This window comes from Nerophis ophidion, linkage group LG03, assembly GCF_033978795.1.
Source record: "Nerophis ophidion isolate RoL-2023_Sa linkage group LG03, RoL_Noph_v1.0, whole genome shotgun sequence".
NCBI classification, from domain to species: Eukaryota; Metazoa; Chordata; class Actinopteri; order Syngnathiformes; family Syngnathidae; genus Nerophis; species Nerophis ophidion.
Window position 1 is genome coordinate 48,738,028 of NC_084613.1, and position 19,428 is coordinate 48,757,455.

Below are 19,428 nucleotides of genomic sequence, written 5' to 3' on the forward strand. Positions count from 1 at the left end.
AAATTATATATATATATATATATATATATTTATATATATATATGTTTTTTTTAAATCGATTTTTTAAAAATGAGAATCGATTTTGAATCGCACAACGTATTCTATTCGATTCGTATGTGAATCGATTTTTTCCAACACCCCTAATATATATACATGTATATATATATAAAGAGAGCACGATATTGAAACATCGGAGGAATGACAATGAGTCAGGATGACAGTGCACAAATAAGCCTTTTATTGGTATCAGTAGAACAAGAGTATATACCTTACAGTATGCTACATGTTCTATATAGCCAACGTGGCTCAGCATCTCTTCATTGCGCCCTATAGTCCAACCCATAAATCACACTTTAGAACCACATGCAATGCTCCCGTTACTTCAATATCATATGAAAACAGAAGAACCAAAATTAAAAATCCATTCTTACCATTCATTGTCCTTTTATCACAAGTATGTGAGCAATGATTAGTTTCAGTTTCAATTTTGGCTAAGTCGACAGCCGCCTAGGTCCAGCAGGCATTTCGTGCATAAGCAATTTCCATTGTACTGCTGCTTAAGTTCCACTGCTAAAAATGGCATCTTGTTTCTGCTTCTGGGCTTTAATTGTCTAATAATTGAAATGTGGATTTCCAGGAACTACTCTCGGGCTTTTAAGGTCATTACATTACCTTCTCTTAATAATGGATGAAGGAATACATTAACTTTTGTCTCTCCGTGCGCTCAGCTGTTAAGGCACTATGCAAGCTGTGTGTGTGCCTGCATGCATGTCGGTGTGGCGGTAAAGTGTTAAGAATATTAACTTGATATCAGATTTCACATGCAATCTACGTTCAGTTCTGCGCAACAGTAATTCAGCTCTGTTGCACAAATTACTGCACTATTCATTTCTTAATAATAGATTCATTTTCAGTCTGTGGCTGAGAAGGATAATCTCCTGCTGTAACATGATATCCACTAGCTGGCAGGAGTTTTGCCCAAATACTTCCAAGTCCAATCTCACAGGAGATAAGAAACAAATCAGAGGGAGAAGACTGACTTTAAAAGTAGCAAAGTGTGGCGTAGATATACTGCTCACCTAAGTGTATATGTGTGTGTATGTGTGTGTGTGTGTTCCAAATGTGTGTGTAGATATGTGCCAGTGATCCTATGTCATGTCTAACCTATCGGTTCTCACTAATCCTTGCACTCAGAGCTCTATAGTCGGTTGACATTGTGCTACCGATGCTTAACATGATGGAGGAACAAGCTCAGTAGTGAATGAAAGGAAGGACAAGAGGGGAGGAGGGGCTGAAATGAAGGGATGGCGAGATAAAGGAGCTGGGCAACATCTCCAACGATGGAGAGGAATGTGGTTTACTGTAGATAGGCTTGATTACAGAGACACTAAAATGACTTAGATTGAACAACAGAGATGTAAATGTGTGTGTACGTAATGGTGTCAAACTCATTTTAGATCGGGGTCCACATGAAGAAAAATGTACTCCCAAGTGGCCCGGGCTGGTAAAATCACGGCACCATAACTCAAAAATAAAGACAACTTCCGATTGTTTTATTTTTTGTTTAAAAATAGAACAAACATATTCTGAAATTGTTCAAAATCATAATGTTGTTGTTTTTTTACACTTTCATGTTGCTGTTAATAGTATTCTATCTTTATTTGTCGTTATTTATACTTTCTGAATATATTATGTGATAATGTTCATCAGTCAACTCACTGGTGTTCATTTTTGATGTATCAAGATCAATCAATCATCAATCAATCAATGTTTACTTATATAGCCCTAAATCACTAGTGTCTCAAAGGGCTGCACAAACCAATACAAACCACTACGACATCCTCGGTAGGCCCACATAAGGGCAAGGAAAACTCAGACCCAGTGGGACGTCGGTGACAATGATGACTATGTGAACCTTGGAGAGGACGAAAGCAATGGATGTCGAGCGGGTCTAAAGATAAAAAAATTATATGAAAATCAAATTACAGGATGTTATTTATGTAGTTTGCTCATTTTCCACGACTGGTGCACTAACATCATGTGGTTTATGTATTTATTATTTTACATATGTATCATCATCAACAAAGATACAAATAATTGCTATTACGAAATCTAGTGGACACATGTAGAACAGTGGTTTCTTTCATTCCAAAATTTCGGCTCATTTTTATACTTGGTAAACTCATCCCGTGGGCTGGATAAAGCCTGTTCGCGGGCCGTAGGTTTGACACCTCTGGGTTAGGGCATAAATGACTGTTGGTCAGGTGTGTGTGTGTGTGTGTGTGTGTGTGTGTGTGTGTGCGTGTCGGGCATTGTGAGGGTGATGGTACTACAAAAATGATTGATGTTTGTTATTGTCATTATTGTACGTAATTATTATACGTAATAACAGCACATACTTTTTGATGATTCTAAGCTTAAAAAGAGGGTTTGGTTTTAATTTGTTCAGTTACTAGTAAAGGGTGCAAATGATCCAAAGCATGATGTGATGTCATCCTCATACTTCTCACAAAGTGGTAAGCATGGTGTCTGGAGACTGTTACGATTTGATAAGATTTTATTGTATCAAAAAGGTGTTAAAGTGTCCAAATTATTTACCGGTACCTATAGTTACCCCACCCTTAACCCCACCTTGTCCAAATCTCCCCAAACTGATCTCAGTCATTCACGCTACATCACCAAAGGTCTTCTATTCGTTTGTGCTGCAGACAGTTTTTGTCCATTATAGTTTTTAAGTTAATAATGTTTCAATATTCAAAAACAGCCCCCGCAACCTACCACCTTGTCAAAAGCTTACTAAACCAGTCCCAATCGTTTATGCTATAATGCTATTATATAAAATATACTATAAAAACTGCAATAGTTGGACCAATTAAAAAATAGTTGGGTTATAATTATGATTAACAAAACATTAACACGTTAATAACATGAATATATAATAATATAAAACAATGGTTCTCGAACTTTTTTCACCAAGTACCACCTCAGAAAACAAATGACTCTCCAAGTACCATCATAATGAACAACAGTAAAATACAGAAGCATTGTAGGGCCAAGTGTTCATTAAAAACAAGGAAGTGGTTATTTAACAATTGTTTTTTAATATTTTTGGCCAATGTAACATCTGTCTATTCAGGTCTATTTTCATAAAAAAGGCGCACTGGATTATAAGGTGCATAAAAGGGGTCATGTTATCTTTTTTTTCTAAATTGAAAACACTTCCTTGTGGGCGACATAACATCTAATGGTGGTTCTTTGGTGAAAATGTTGCATGGATTATGTTGTACAGACAATCTTTAAGTCATTTTCTGACCTTGGCTTCAAGAGGCACCGTTTTTTTGGGCGGACTTATTCACGTGGCTCCACTTTGACAACCTCTTCCCCCCGTCATCTTTGTTGTACCGGTGTAGCGTGCAAGGACGGGAGACGAAGAATACGTTTTTAGTAGAGATGTCCGATAATGGCTTTTTTGCCGATATCCGACATTCCGATACTGTCCAACTCCAAATGACCAATTCCGACATCAACCGATACCGACATATACAGTCGTGGAATTAAACCATTGTTATGCCTAATTTTGTTGTGATGCCCCGCTAGATGCATTAAACAAGGTAACACGGTTTTCAAAAATAAATCAACTCAAGCTATGGAAAAAATACCAACATGTCACTGCCATATTTATTATTGAAGTCACAAAGTGCATTATTATTTTTTTTTAACATGCCTCAAAACAGCAGCTTGGAATTTGGGACATGCTCTCTCTGAGAGAGCATGAGTAGGTTGAGGTGGGCGGTTTTGATTTGGGGGGTAGAGGGTAGCGGGTGTGTATATTGTAGTGTCCCGGAAGAGTTAGTGTTGCAAGGGGTTCTGTTGTGTTACTGTGCAGATTTTCTCCCGAAATGAGTTTGTTATTCTTGTTTAGTGTGGGTTCACATTGTGGTGCATATTTATAACCGTGTTAAATTTGTTTATACGGCCACCCTCAGTGTGACCTGTATGGCTGTTGACCAAGTATGGATTTCATTCACTTGTGTGTGTGAAAATCCGTAAATATTATGTGACTTGGCCAGCATGCAAAGGCAGTGCCTGTAAAGATTAATGGCGCTCTGTATTTTTCCCTATGTCCGTGTATACAGCGGCATTTTAAAAAGTCATACATTTTACTTTTTGAACCCAATACCGATAATTTCCAATATTACATTTTAAATCATTTATTGGCCGACAATTTCTAGTTTTTACCGCTTTCATGGCAAGATAAAAGTTAGAACTTCATGCTACTTGATATTAGAAATGGCAACAGCGGAGGATAAATGCCCCATAACAAGAAGATAGATTAAAAAGAAGAAGCATATCGACTATAGCGTCGTCACGGAATAGACTGGTGGACGCTCGCAAATTTTAAGGCCCTATGCATATTAGCAGGTACCAGAAAATAAGTAAAGTTAGTTTTGCACAATATTGGGAAACACAACCTCACATAACATGTCTGCTAATAGGTGTCATTTTGGGGTCCTTACACACACATACTAGTATGTTAAAGCAGGGTACCTTTGACTGTGGTAGCCGCATTGCTCCTACAATCCATCAAGCGGTCCGACTTCTTACCTTGCCAAAGTCGTACTAAAACTTTTTGACGGATTTTTGAGCACCGTGTGTAATGTTCTATATTCTCAATGGAGCATTTAAAGTTTTGGTGTTGTTTACTTGTGTCATCTTGCAGTCTACACATATACCTCTTATGTATGACTGCCATCTACTGGTCCTACCTATTACACCATGTACTAAATAAAACAGCTGACCAAGGTCAGTAAGCACAACCAGCATTATTCCATACATTAGGTGCACCGGGTTGTAAGGCGCACTGTGGCTTTTTGAGAAAATGAAAGGATTTTAAGAGTGCCTTACACTCTGAAAAATATGTTACTTAAATAAAAAGAAAAAGTATCGAGGGTGCTAAAACTGTTAGATTATTATTAGATAATAAATAACATAGCTAATAATATTCAGTAAATCAATATTTATGTATACAGCACTTTTCATAAGCATACAATTGCAACACCATGTGCTTTACAGGAAAAAAAAAGAAAGAAGAGATGAAAACACGCACACACATAGACACAAAAACAAACACACAGCACAATTGACAAAAACAATAGTGAGGATTAAGGAAAAACGCCACATTAGAGGCGTCCGCACTGAAATTAAGGCCATCTAAAAAAACATAGTTTGAAACGTATTATGAAATATATGTAAAAATATGATATAATTAATACATTAATAAAACATTACATAGAAAGAATAACAGTAGTTATATTAGCAATAAATCAAATGGAAAACAACAAATGAAAAAATGTACATAAAAAATAAAATAAGCATAAGAGTTAAACCGTGCTCAGTAACCTTGCGGTTAGAGTGTCCGCCCTGAGATCGGTAGGTGGTGAGTTCGACCCCCGGCTGAGTAATACCAAAGACTATAAAAATGGGACCTATTACCTCCCTGCTTGGCACTAAGCATCAAAGGTTGGAATTGGGGGTTAAATCACCAAAAAATTATTCCCAAATGCAGCAGACGCTGCTGCTCACTGCTCCCCTCACCTCGCAGGGGGTGGAACAAGGGGTTGGGTCAAATGCAGACAGTAATTTCACCACACTTAGTGTGTGTCTTATCAGTGCTACTTTAACATGATCAATAATAGAACTGCTTTAATAGGTATGTCTTTAACCTTTTTAAAAAAAATAACAGTGTCAGCAGTCCTGAGGCTCTCCGGCAGGCTGTTCCATAGGTGGGAGCCATTATAGGTAAATGCAGCCTCATCATAAGTCTTTGTTATAGTATTTGGTAAAGATAAAAGGTGTTAATGTGGTAAAGGCAGGTCAGATAGATAAGATGGACCAATACCATTAAATAGAACTTTAAAACCGACCATGAAGTGGACGGAGAGCCAATGCAGTGACTTTAAGACTAGTGTAATGTTCTCCCGCATGCTGGTTTTCGTCAGCACCTGTGCAACTGAGTTGCGTAATTTTGGTAGAGTTGTACTATTCTTTATAAGATAATGAAAAAATCTGAAAAATGAGTTGTGTGTATGTACTATTTCTGGAGGGATCGCTGCTAGTGTAATGGCTCACGCTTGCGCCTGTCATGGCAGAGGGCAATAGTTGAGAAACAGTTCTTTTTTTTTAATAGAAAATATTCACCACGCTGTATCGATTTGTTGTTGTTGTGTACTAGGCAAAGGGAAGGAGGCAACACCAGGACAGATCTACGATTTTAGAAGGTTTATTAAAACCTTTGATGAATGTGTGGGGTGTGTATGCTACCACTAGAGAATGAATGCGGACGATGAGTGGAAATAACAATGTGGAATTTACCAGAGGGTGTTGCCTGTGCGTGTTGGATGTACCTTTCGTCGAATCCAAGGGGGAAGGCAGAGAGACAGTCAACAGGGAGGCAAGCGGTCAGGGGCTGGAGAGAAGCAAGGATGTCCGGTTCCAAGCAGTGGTCAAGGATCGGGGAGGGCAAGCAAAGATCCAGGAGGAGGCCTTGAGGCGATCACAGAAGACACTGCGGAAAACACAAAAGACATCAAGTCAGGATCGAGGAAGAGCACAAGAAGTCGAGCAAAGAACAAGGGAGGGGTGCCAGACGTGATGCTTACTCAGAAGATTGACTACATTCTGGCGAAGGTCTACTGGCTTCACTGGTCTTTTATGCCGCTCCCTCTCGTCAAGTCCAGGTGTTTTGATTACTGATTGTGTGCAGGCTCGTTGCTGCATGGGCGTGCTGCGCTCAGCACAAGTGGGGGCATGTCTGAGCACGCTGTCAGCGGAGGAACATCTTAGCGCGCTGTCAGAGGAGGCGTCCGCAGACTCAGCTGCCGCGGAAATGCGGGTTCGACTCCGTGTCATGACAGTTGTGGTGAAGAAGGAACTGAGCCGGAAGGCAAAGCTCTTATTTACCGGTCGATCGACGTTCCCATCTTCACCAAGGCTGCCCTTTGTAACCGATTCTGTTCATAACATTTATGGACAGAATTTCTCTTGTCAAGTCCAGGTGTTTTGATTACTGATTGTGTGCAGGCTCGTTGCTGCATGGGTGTCAAGTCCAGGTGTTTTGATTACTGATTGTGTGCAGCGCTCAGCACAAGTGGGGGTGTATCTGAGCACGCTGTTAGCGGAGGAACATCTTAGCGCGCTGTCAGAGGAGGCGTCCGCAGACTCAGCTGCCGCGGAAATGCGGGTTCGACTCCGTGTCATGACAGTTGTGGTGAAGAAGGAACTGAGCCGGAAGGCAAAGCTCTTATTTGCCGGTCGATCGACGTTCCCATCTTCACCAAGGCTGCCCTTTGTAACCGATTCTGTTCATAACATTTATGGACAGAATTTCTCTCGTCAAGTCCAGGTGTTTTGATTACCGATTGTGTGCAGGCTCGTTGCTGCATGGGTGTCAAGTCCAGGTGTTTTGATTACTGATTGTGTGCAGGCTCGTTGCGGCATGGGCGTGCTGCGCTCAGCACAAGTGGGGGCGTATCTGAGCACGCTGTCAGCGGAGGAACATCTTAGCGCGCTGTCAGAGGATGCGTCCGCAGACTCAGCTGCCGAGGAAACGCGGGTCCGACTCCGTGTCATGACAGTTGTGGTGAAGAAGGAACTGAGCCGGCAGGCAAAGCTCTTATTTACCAGTCAATCGACGTTCCCATCCTCACCAAGGCTGCCCTTTGTAACCGATTCTGTTCATAACATTTATGGACAGTATTTGTAGGCGCAGTCAGGGCGTTGAGGGGATCCGGTTTGGTGGCTGCAGGATTGAGTCCCTGCTTTTTGCAGATGATGTGGTCCTGATGGCTTCATCTGGCTAAGATCTTCAGCTCTCACTGAATCGGTTCACAGCCGAGTGTGAAGCGACTGGGATGTTAATCAGCACCTCCAAATCCGAGTCCATGGTTCTCGCCCGGAAAAAGGTGGAGTGCCATCTCCGGTTTGGAGAAGAGATCTTGCCCCAAGTGGAGTTCAAGTACCTCGGAGTCTTGTTCACGACTGAGGGAAGAGTGGATCGTGAGATCGACAGGCGGATTGGTGCGGCGTCTTCAGTAATGCGGACACTGATTCAATCCGTTGTGGTGAAGAAGGAACTGAGTCGTAAGGCAAAGCTCTCAATTTACCGGTCGATCTACGTTTCCATCATCACCTATGGTCATGAGCTTTTGGTTACGACCGAAAGGACAAGATCACGGGTACAAGCGGTCAAAATGAGTTTCCCTTAGAGATAGGGTGAGATGCTCTGTCATCAGGGAGGAGCTCAGAGTAAAGCCGCTGCTCCTCCACATCGAGAAGAGCCAGATGAGGTGGTTCGGGCATCTGGTCAGAATGCCACCTCTCTAGGGAGGTGTTTCGGGCACGTCCAATCGGCACTAGGCTAAGGGGAAGACCCAGGACACGTTGGGAAGACTATGTCTCCCGGATGGCCTGGGAACGCCTCGGAATCCCCCGGGAGGAGCTGGACAAAGTTGCTGGGAAGACGGAAGTCTGGGCTTCTCTGCTTAGGGTGCTGCCCCCGCGACCCGACCTCGGATAAGCGGGAGAAAATGGATAGATAGATGAATGGATGGAAGAAATATTCACAAAAAGTTTCTGTTTCTTTGAAGGAGGCACAACCAGAGAACTACACCACAAGAGTTCCAGGTCCAGGGAATTCTGGGAAGAGCAACAATGAGGATGGCGTTTCTACCCAGGATCGCCCGTCCAGTCTGCCGGTGAGTGACAATACTGTGGATCAATGAGCAAACAGCATTGCTAAATGCCTTTACTGTGAATTTCTGCGCCACATACTGTATAGTATCAAAGAAACTATTTCATCTACATCCCAACACGTTTGTATTTGTGTTAGAACTTTAGTTGACACATTTCCTGCATTTTCACATGTGTACTTTCGCGCTTGTGTCCAATTGAACCTGCTTATTTACCTCACGGCCTACTTCTTTGACTCATGTTTGTGTTTTCACCTGGTGTCCACCGCCAATGTCCAAGAAGCATCTTGCACGTGCTCACAGATCCGCCTACAGGCAGAGAGTAGCATATGCACGGTCACAACCACTCGAGTTGGAGCGTGCAGTCACACATGCAAACCCACGCTCGCTGCCTCTTGGCATTTGGCAGACAGCCTCCAGGAGTAATTGAGGGGGAGAAAAAAACAGAGTGGTCTTAGTTTTGGGCTGCTTTGCTTTTTTTTTTTTGTTGGGCTAAACTAATCAGTTAGGTAATTTTTCCACTCACGGCTCTTCTGGATTTTGAAGAATAGCATAAAGAGCCATTTACAATTCTTTCGCTTAAGCTGCTTGAAGCGTCTGGCAGGACTTGGAATGTGAAAACTGTGAAATGAAGGGTAAAAAGAGGATGTTTTATGTTCTTTGGTTATCTTCCAAATTGCAACACACATTAATGTTTCATTAGGTTGAAAACTGGTTTTGAGCACTCATGCTGACACACAAGGACCAGAGGTGGGTAGAGTAGTCAGAAGTAAGAGTACAGTTACTTTAGAGATTTATTACTCAAGTAAAAGTAAGGAGTAGACACCCAAATATTTACTTGAGTAAAAGTAAAAAGTATGTTGTGAAAAAACTACTTAAGTACTGAGTAACTGATGAGTAACCTGATTACGGCAAAAAATAATGCACAAAAACATAAAAATAGCAATGAGCAAATTCAGAGCCAGGAATATCTCTTAAGCAACAAAAACAATATTATATATTAAATAATAGTACATTAAAATAAAATTTAAAAAATGGCACATTGAGCCACAATAACTTAACAGCACCATAGCCTCAGTAGGCATTCATTGATTTGATTGATTGATTGATTAAAACTTGTATTAGTAGATTGCACAGTACAGTACATATTCCGTACAATTGACCACTAAATGGTAACACCACAATAAGTTTTTCAACGTTTATCAATTACTTAGTAAATGACCAAGTCGAGGTGATCTACCAAATATTTACATATACATACACACATATGATGTATACACACACATATCATACATACACACACAAATCATATACATATATATATATATATATATATACATACATAGATACATACATTTATATATACAGTATATAATTTATATTTATTTATTTTGCCGTTTTTTTCACATGTTGAAGGTGTTTTAATGAATATACATGCATGTTTAACATATAGATTCCTATCTTTCATGAAGACAAGAATATAAGTTGGTGTATTACCTGATTCTGATGACTTGCAATGATCGGAATCAGACGTTCACGTTTTCAAATGGAGGAGAAAAAAGTTCCTCTTTTCTGTCTAATACCACATGAAAGTTGTTGGTTTTTGGCATTTTATTTGTCCAGCTTCCATATTCGTTTTTATACACTTTACAAGAAATACATTGGCGGCAAACTTCGTAGCTTGCTAGCTTGTTTGCGCTTGCTTCGGGAGACTCTTATTTTGTTAGCGCAGGCGTGATGGAGCAGCGCTTTTATTGTGAAGACAGGAACTGTGCGATCAGTCTTTAGGCTTTTGACGGGAAGTACGGTTGAAATAAAAAGTGTCTTTTTTCCTTTACACTTTTGATTGATTGATTGAAACTTTTATTGGTAGATTGCACAGTACAGTACATAATCCGTACAATTGACCACTAAATGGTAACACCCGAATACGTTTTTTAACTTGTTTAAGTCGGTCATGTGACCGCCTGGCTAGGTTTGATTGGTCCAATGTCACCAGTGACTGCATGTGATTGGTGAAACACAGGTATGCGTGGATTCTACTTTGAAGCTCTGTCATTAACCAAAACAAACATTAATAGATCGATAAAAAAAAGTAGCGAGTAGCGAGCTGAATGTAGATAAATGGAATGGAGTAAAAGTAGCGTTTCTTCTCTATAAATATACTCAAGTAAAAGTAAAAGTATGTTTCATAAAAACTACTCGTAGAAGTACAATTCATCCCAAAAGTTACTCAAGTAAATGTAACGGAGTAAATGTAGCGCGTTACTACCCACCTCTGACAAGGACAATATGGGATGCAAACAGGCACTACAATCACACTTTCTCTCTTTTTTAATCAAACTGAGTTTGTCACTGCGCTTTCCTTGTTTGTTTGTTACCGTCCCCTTTTTCGCTTCCTTTCTGTATTTTGGGGAAGTCATGGCTTGGGTGGTAAAGCGGCCGTGCCGGCAACTTGAGGGTTCCAGGTTCAATACCAGCTTCTGCCATCCTTCTGCCTGTTGTGGTCCTTGGGCAAGACACTTCACTCTTGCTCCTGATGGGTGATTGTTAGCGCCTTGTACTGCAAAAACTGAAATCCAAGTAAGATTAAATATCTGAAATAAGGGTGATATTTGCCTATTTTATGCCTGATAAGATACTTCTTCTCACTAAGCAGATTTTATGTTAGAGTGTTTTACTTGTTTTAAGGGTTTTGGTCCTAAATGATCTCAGTAAGATATTACCGCTTGTAGCTGAGATTTGATGTCCTGTATTGAGTAAAACATGCTTTAAACTAGAATATCAACTGTTGCAAAGCTGTGTCATCAACACTCACAAGTATAGAACTACTTTTTTAAAGTAATAATTTCTTTTTTCAAGCATGAAAAAAAAAATCATGACTTTGACACAATTGTGTCTCATATTAAAACAGAATACAGCCAAATGCACTTTGCTGTTTTATTTTCAATGACACAATAGAAAACACGTGCCGTATTTTTCGGACTATAAGTCGCATTTTTTTTTCATAGTTTGGCCGGGGGTGCGACATATACTCCGGGGCGACTCATGTGTGAAATTACTTACACATTACTGTAAAATATCAAATAATATTATTTATCTCATTCGCGGAAGAGATGAAGAAAATATCAGCAATCGTCACACACACGTCAACCAATAAGAATTCGGCGGGGGAGGGTCATGGCAGAAGTGCATTGTGGGTCATGGAATGCTAACTGCTACACTTATTCAGCCTGTTGTTCACTATTCTTTATTTATTTTAAATTGCCTTTCAAATGTCTATTCTTGGTGTTGAATTTTATTTAAAAAAATTTCCCCCAAAAATGTGATTTATACTCCAGTGCGACGTATACATGTTTTTTTCCTTCTTTATTATGCATTTCGGCCGTTGCGACGTATACTCCGGAGCGATTTATAATCCGAAAAATACGGTACTCATATAGTAGTACAGTTGTTATTAGTGACAATGTACTTATTTAAGGTATTTTGGGGTTCGTTGAGGTTAGCTAATTTTACTTGTTTTGGAAAGTCTTGACGAGCCAAATTTTCTTGTTCTATTGGCAGATTACTTTGCTTAGTTCAAATAAAATACCCCACATTTTTGTATTTTCTATTCTTGTTTTTGAACACTGACTTTTTGCGTGTGCATGGCCGCTCCCGCCATCAGTGTGTATGAATGAATGAATGTTGGAATGCTGTCAAAGCGCTTTGAGTACCTTGAAAGTAGAAACGTGCTATACAAGGATAATCCATTTACCATTTTTTTTTAAATTAATATATATATATTTTTTTTACAAAAGCACAACCCATTCCCTGCTGCAATGACAACACGGTCTTGATTAATCAGTGTGTGAATCTGGGGCAAGCATGCCAGTTGCAACTGATGGCATGAGGGCAGATCCTTTTGAACCTCTATCACTCCATATTCCCTTGCAACTAGGACAGTGTTAACTCGGTATGCCCTGTTTCTTTTAGGATTCAGTGTTTGACAGAAATTATTTTCAAAAGTTTATATCTGTTATAATGCTGCCAACAAACGTGTATGTGTTTGCCCACCCATCACGCCACAGAATTAAGCGCCCAAATAAATACTATGATCACGTATTGGTGACTCAGTCTCATTGCGTTAATAATACATTGTGTAAGTTCAACTGTGATCCTAGTTAAGGCAGAGTGACGTGGCCAGATTACTAATTTGATTCAAATGATAATAAGTTTTGAATTGATAAATCACAGATAAATTAGATTCAAGTCAAATCGAAGTCGATCGGCACTCAAATAATGAAAATGGCTCTGTTATAGAATACAGTAGTCCCTCAAATTATGAGCTTAATAGGTTTGGTGACGGAGCTCTTAACTCAAAACACTTGTGTCGTAAATCAACGTCTCCCTTTGTAATTATTCAAAATCAATTCCATTTGCGTTTGCCCCCCAAAATAGCAAAATTATAACATGTAACCAATCAATCAATCAAAGTTTACTTATATAGCCCTAAATCACGAGTGTCTCAAAGGGCTGCACAAGCCACAAAGACATCTTCGGCTCAGATTCCACATCAGGGCAAGAAAAAACTCAACCCAATGGGATGACAATGAGAAACCTTGGAGGGGACCACAGATGAGGGGACCCCGCCCCTGGGCGACCGGTGCAATGGATGTGGAGTGCATCTAGCATAATATTGTGAGAGTCCAGTCCATAGTGGGCGGCATGGCGTAGTGGGTAGAGCGGCCGTTCCAGAAACCTGAGGGTTGCAGGTTCGCTCCCCACCTATTGACATCCAAATCGCTGCCGTTGTGTCCTTGGGCAGGACACTTCACCTTTGCTCCCGGTGCCGCTCACACTGGTGAATGAATGATGAATGAATGATTGGTGGTGGTCGGAGGGGCCGTAGGCGCAAACTGGCAGCCACGCTTCCGTCAGTCTACCCCAGGGCAGCTGTGGCTACAGATGTAGCTTACCACCACAAGGTGTGAATGAATGATGGGTTCCCACTTCTCTGTGAGCGCTTTGAGTATAGGTTGATTGGCAACACTAAAATTGGCCCTATTGTGTGAATGTGAGTGTGACTGTTGTCTGTCTATCTGTGTTGGCCCTGCGATGAGGTGGCGACTTGTCCAGGGTGTACCCTGCCTTCCGCCCGATTGTAGCTGAGATAGGCGCCAGCGCCCCCCGCGACCCCGAAAGGGAATAAGCGGTAGAAAATGGATCGATAATAGAAAAGCGCGATATAAATCTAATCCATTATTATTATTATTATTATAATATTGTGAGAGTCCAGTCCATAGTGGATTTAACATAATATTGTGAGAGTCCAGTCCATAGTGGGGCCAGCGGGAGATAAATCATTTGAGTGGAGACAGGTCAGCAGCACAGAGACGTCCCCAACTGATGCACAGATGAGTGGTCCAACCTGGCTCCCGACTTTGGGCAGCTAGCGCCTCATCTGTGGTCACCAAATATGTGCCACCCCTCTCCACGAAAGAGAGGGGGGCAGAGCAGAAAAGAAATGACGGATCAACTTGTCTAAAAGGGGGGTCTATCTAAAGGCTAGAGTATACAATTGAGTTTTAAGACGGGACTTAAATGCTTAACATTATTTTAAAAAGAAAAACAAACTTAAATTAGAAATGTTGTATAAAAAAACAATACAATATAATGTACGACTAACAACTACAGTAGTTTTTTGAAGTAATGTAATCATAATATACAGTATTTACCTTGGATAATGGACTTCTATAGTATCTCCTTCCATCTGTTTCTCTGTCAAACACACCATCGGTAGCTTTTCCATATTTACATCGATAATTTTGTTCGCGGTGCAAAGCTAGGGAGTGTGCGAATATGATGAAGCATATGTAGCACTTGTCTTCACTGTAACCTTGGTGGGAGATTAGGAAAGACCAGTGTGTTGTTTCCTTTATGGTAATAAGCTTACAATGTAATGCAGAAGTCAGAGCAGTGCTACCCTCGAATTGCTTTGCAAATTTGTCGACACGCTCTGTCACGGTTTTGATGATTTCATGATGTCAGCCACTTATTTTTTTCAGCACTGTCATTGAAACTCACCTTTTTACCATGGTTGGAAAAAATACGTTATATCCATCTCTAGGTATAAGCTAATGCTAGCATGTAAGACCAGATGTTTTCTCCAGATAGATCACGAGGTTCAATGTGACATTTGCTTCGCCAACTAATGGCGGGGATACTTGTAACTTAACTGAATGCTTGCAATTTTACGCATAACAATTAGATGGCAGACAGCTCTTGTCTCAAAACGCTCTTAAGATAGAGCACTGTTAGGTTGAGGTACCAATGTACATTTACACTATTTTTTTCTCTATACAGTGAGCAAGTTATTGCTGCGTTACATATGACGTCACATCCGTTTTTATTCTTTGCAGCTTAAATCACACGATGGTCATTAAGAAAAGTAAGAGTGAGTGTAGAGTTTGAGCGTAAAATGCCATACTGCTGTTCTGTTCCTGGGTGTTCCAGTCGTTCAAATAGAAAGCTAGGAAAGAGCTTTCATAGAGTCCCCAAAAAAGTGGTTCATAAATATAATTCCTGGAAAAAAAGAAAAAAAAAGTGTGTCGAAGGAAATGGCTCTTAAAAATATCACCTTCATCCTCTTGTGAAATACAATCGGACCATGCTCGTGTCTGCAGTGATAACTTTGTAAAATGTTTGAACATTTGATTTGTCTGCAATGAGGTGGAAACTTGTCCAGGGTGTACGCCACATTCCGCCCGAATGCTGCTGGGATAGGCTCCAGCGACCCCAAAAGGGACAAACTGTAGAAAATGGATGGATGGGTGGCATTTGATTTGTTTGACAAACAATCAAGTTTATTCTCTACTATATTAATAGTGTTTGACAGTAGAACTAAATGTAAGAAAAGGACAAGAGATCCTATTAGTTTGTGTTCTTTTGTGGTTCCATCCTATCTCAGCTCCATTCGAGCTGAAGGCGATGTATACCCTGGACAATTTGTCACCTCATCACAGGGTTTCTTTTGTAGTTGATATGCACCTGGTTGTGCAAATAAATTCACATCATGTTAAGTCGTGGTAAAAAATATTTTGATTGTTGGTCCAATCCACCGTATTTTCATTGTCCATTTTCATAACAGAAACTAAAAGCTTAGTTCTTGTTGTGCAGGTAAGCCAAGTACTTGATTCCACACAGATGAGAACCCTTCTCACCCTTAGAGATAGGGTGAGAAGCTCTGCTAAAAGTAAAACCGCTGCTCTTCCACATGGAGAGGAGCCAGATGAGGTGGTTCGGGCATCTGGTCAGGATGCCACCCGAACGCCTCCCTAGGTTAGTGTTTCAGGTACGTCCAATTGGTAGGAGGCCACGGGGAAGATTCAGGACACGTTGGGAAGACTATGTCTCCCGGCTGGCCTGGGAATGCCTCGGGATCCCCTCGGAAGAGCTGAACGAAGTGGCTGGGGAGAGGGAAGTCTGGGCTTCCCTGCTTAGGCTGCTGCCCCCGCAACCCGACCTCGGATAAGCGGAAGAAGATGGAGTCCAAAGAAAGTTGCAAGTGGTAGCACTACGATAAAGAACGCGAGAAACATCAGTGAATTAAAGAAATAAGGGACAAGCGGTAGAAAATGGATGGAAGAGCAGACTTCACCCTTTAGGTGTTTTCTTGGTACTCCTCACAATGTGTGATGATTGAAACTGTCATATGTTCACAGTAGAGCATGTCTTGTTTTGAGTTTGTTGGCGTTGTCCTGTGTTTAGTATTTTAGTTTCTGTCTTGCACCTTTAGTTTGGTTGTACTTCCTGTTTTGTTTGTGTTTCCTTACAGCGACTTTACTCCTGCTTTTAAGCGCTGCTCTACACACCTGCTTTCTGTTAGCAATAGGCTCTATTTAAGTTGAACAGTTAGCTACCTTCTTGGCCAGGACTTTGTCATGTCATAATATTGATTGTGGATGCTTCTCTTGCCACATTTTTCACCCGTAAGTCTTTGCTGTGCTCCAGCATTCTGTTGTTGTTATTTTGGTCGCTTGTTTTAGAATTATTTGGTGCATAGCTTCCCCTTATGCTTCCAGAGCCTTTCCCAGCTGCTCTCGTCTTTTGTTTACTCGCATATTAAATACTTTTTACCTGCATGTTGCCTCCACGACTTTCTGCATCTTGGAAACACGCCTATTTTCGCGACTTTGCGACCCGAGCGTCAGAGAAAAAAATCCAAACTACACTGCTTGGTGAAAACAGCCATTTTACTTTACATGGAAAAGGAAAGCGAAAATGTTCTATATTAGCCGTGCTCTTCCAGGGAAGCTGTCATGTTGTACCTGTTTTCTCTGTTTCTCTTCCTCTCTCTCTCTCACTCTCTCTCTCGCTCTCTCTCTTTCTCTCTCATCAGCGTTTGATGTCAGATCTAAAGGTGCTGTCATCTCTTCTTCCTATTTCTCTCTGGCAGGTGGGAGGGAGAGCAGGTCGACAAAGTGTCATGTTGTTGTTTTGGGACGAGTCTGCTGTGTGATGTGGCGGGATTTTTGAAGAGAGACTAAAAGGAACTGTGCTTTCCTGACTTATCACAAAGTGTCCCCTGGGTCTCGAAAGTGTGTTGCACTTGAGAGATATAAAGCTTCTAATTCTGTGTTATTGTACAATTTATATCGTTAGCAACGTTGGCAAAATAACCTCCTTAGCTACTTTCACGGTTACCGTACAGCACTTTATATTGATACACCTGGAAAACTAATGAGATTTAATACAAACAAATCTGTTTTATTCAGGTAATAATGTTCGGATACGATTGACACTTAATGTTGAATAGTAGGTTGGTTTGTTATTGTGAGGAAGAATTTAATTCTGTACAAAGCTATATTGTGTACAGCAGTCCATATTTTGTTGTTTAATGGGGTATTCAAAACAACCAAGGGTGTGATGCAATTCAGTCAGTCGTACACCAGTGCAAAGTTCAACCACAGTCGTTGACATACTGATAAACTTTTTTTGCATTGTCATTATGGGGTTTTGTGTGTAGAATGTTGAGGACAAAACAGAATTTATTTAATTTTTGAAATAAGGCTGTAACATAACAAAATGTGGAAAAAGTGAAAAGCTGGGAACATTTGTGGTTGCACGTATGCTCCAAATTTCTCTGTGGCATTGCATCTTGTCAATTACTTGCACAGGCCCATACTCTCTTAACTTCCGAACCCAGTCAAAACCTTTTTTTTTGTTTTGTTTTTTTTTTTATAGAGAATGGCTTTGTTTGCACTAAATTGTACGATCGTTTGGAGAAAAAGGCCTATGTACAGTTTTTAAACATTTTTTTTAAGTTGACCAAGACATGTTGGGGAAGGTTATTGTTCCAATATTTCAGACATATTATACCCGAAAAAAAAAATTAACTAACATATTTATTTAAAGACTTGCGGGTTCTCTTTTTTCTAGGTGACCCTGTGCTTCATAATGTGAACAATATTAGGGACGTGCAGGGAACCACTGAATAGTGTTTGTGCTTGGCAACTAAATTCCTATCTTGAGGCCTTTTCCAACATTTCACACAGTTACAACAAATCTAATAAAGTAACAAAGAAACTCTTGACTGCTATCATCTTCTTTTTGTGTAACAGATTTTTTTCTAATTTGCATTACTAATGTTGGTGTTTTTGAAAGTAAAACCACCTGCAATGGAACCCACAAGGTCAAACAGAATATTTATATCATAACTAATCATAATTAGTTGAAGTTAATATTCATGAATTCATTACAAATAATCCACCATGTCAATCAGATGTTTTATAAACAGCAAAGCATTCATGTGATTTAGAGCGGTGGTCCCCAACCTTTTTGTATCCGCAGACCGGTCAACGCTTAATAATTTGTCCCGCGTCCCAGGGGTGGTGGGGTGTCCTTTTTTTTTCTTTTTTTCTTTTCTTCTTTGTCATGAAAAAGGGACGTTTTTGTCATGAAAAAGGGATTTTTATTGTGGTTGGTGCACTATTTGTAAGTGTATAAGTGTATATTGTGTTTTTTATGTTGATTTAATAATTAAAAAAAAAAAATATATATATATATATATTTTTTTTTTTAATAAAAAATTCTGGGTTTTTTTATAAAAAATTCTTCTGCGGCCCGGTGGTTGGAGACCACTGATTTAGAGGATATTTGACTCAGTAAGTCCTCTTGTTATTTTAAGGGGCTTATTTTACTTCTCTGACTTGTAAATATTGTTACAATGTTGGAGACTTGTGTTAAACAATGCCAAAGGTTGAAATCATAGCATTCGTGCATTTGGGCATGAGCTTGCACCCAGTTTTGGAAAATTGTGTTTTACATTCTTTTTGAACAGTGTGACCTCACAGTGTGGTGGACATACTCTCGTTTATGCTGCCAGGCAGTCTTCGTTGTTATCCATGATCGTTATATGCCTTCCCACCTGCTCTGATATCTATTAAGTGAATACTTGAAAGTTTATTTTTCCACAACATTTTACGCGTTACGGTTTTGCACATGGACAATAAGGATATTTGATTAGCCACTAAACTCTAATGGGTAAAGAGAGCAACGTTGCAACTAGGGCTGGGCGATCTGGCCTTTTTTTTAATATCTTAATATTTTTAGGCCATATCGCGATACACGATATATATCTTGATATATTGCCTTAGCCTTGAATTAATACTTGATGCATATAATCACAGCAGTACGATGA

The 19,428-nt window shown here is 40.2% G+C and overlaps 1 protein-coding gene across 3 annotated transcripts in view; it reads left to right on the top strand.

Annotated features, from left to right (window-relative positions):
• The window catches only part of arid1b (AT-rich interactive domain 1B), a 594,747-nt gene that overhangs the window by 223,157 nt on the left and 352,162 nt on the right, over positions 1–19,428 (top strand). For all 3 annotated transcript variants that reach the window (XM_061895467.1, XM_061895468.1, XM_061895469.1), the window contains one exon: positions 8,646–8,753. In XM_061895467.1, the coding sequence (XP_061751451.1) occupies positions 8,646–8,753 (108 nt within the window). The remainder of the gene's footprint in view (positions 1–8,645; positions 8,754–19,428) is intronic.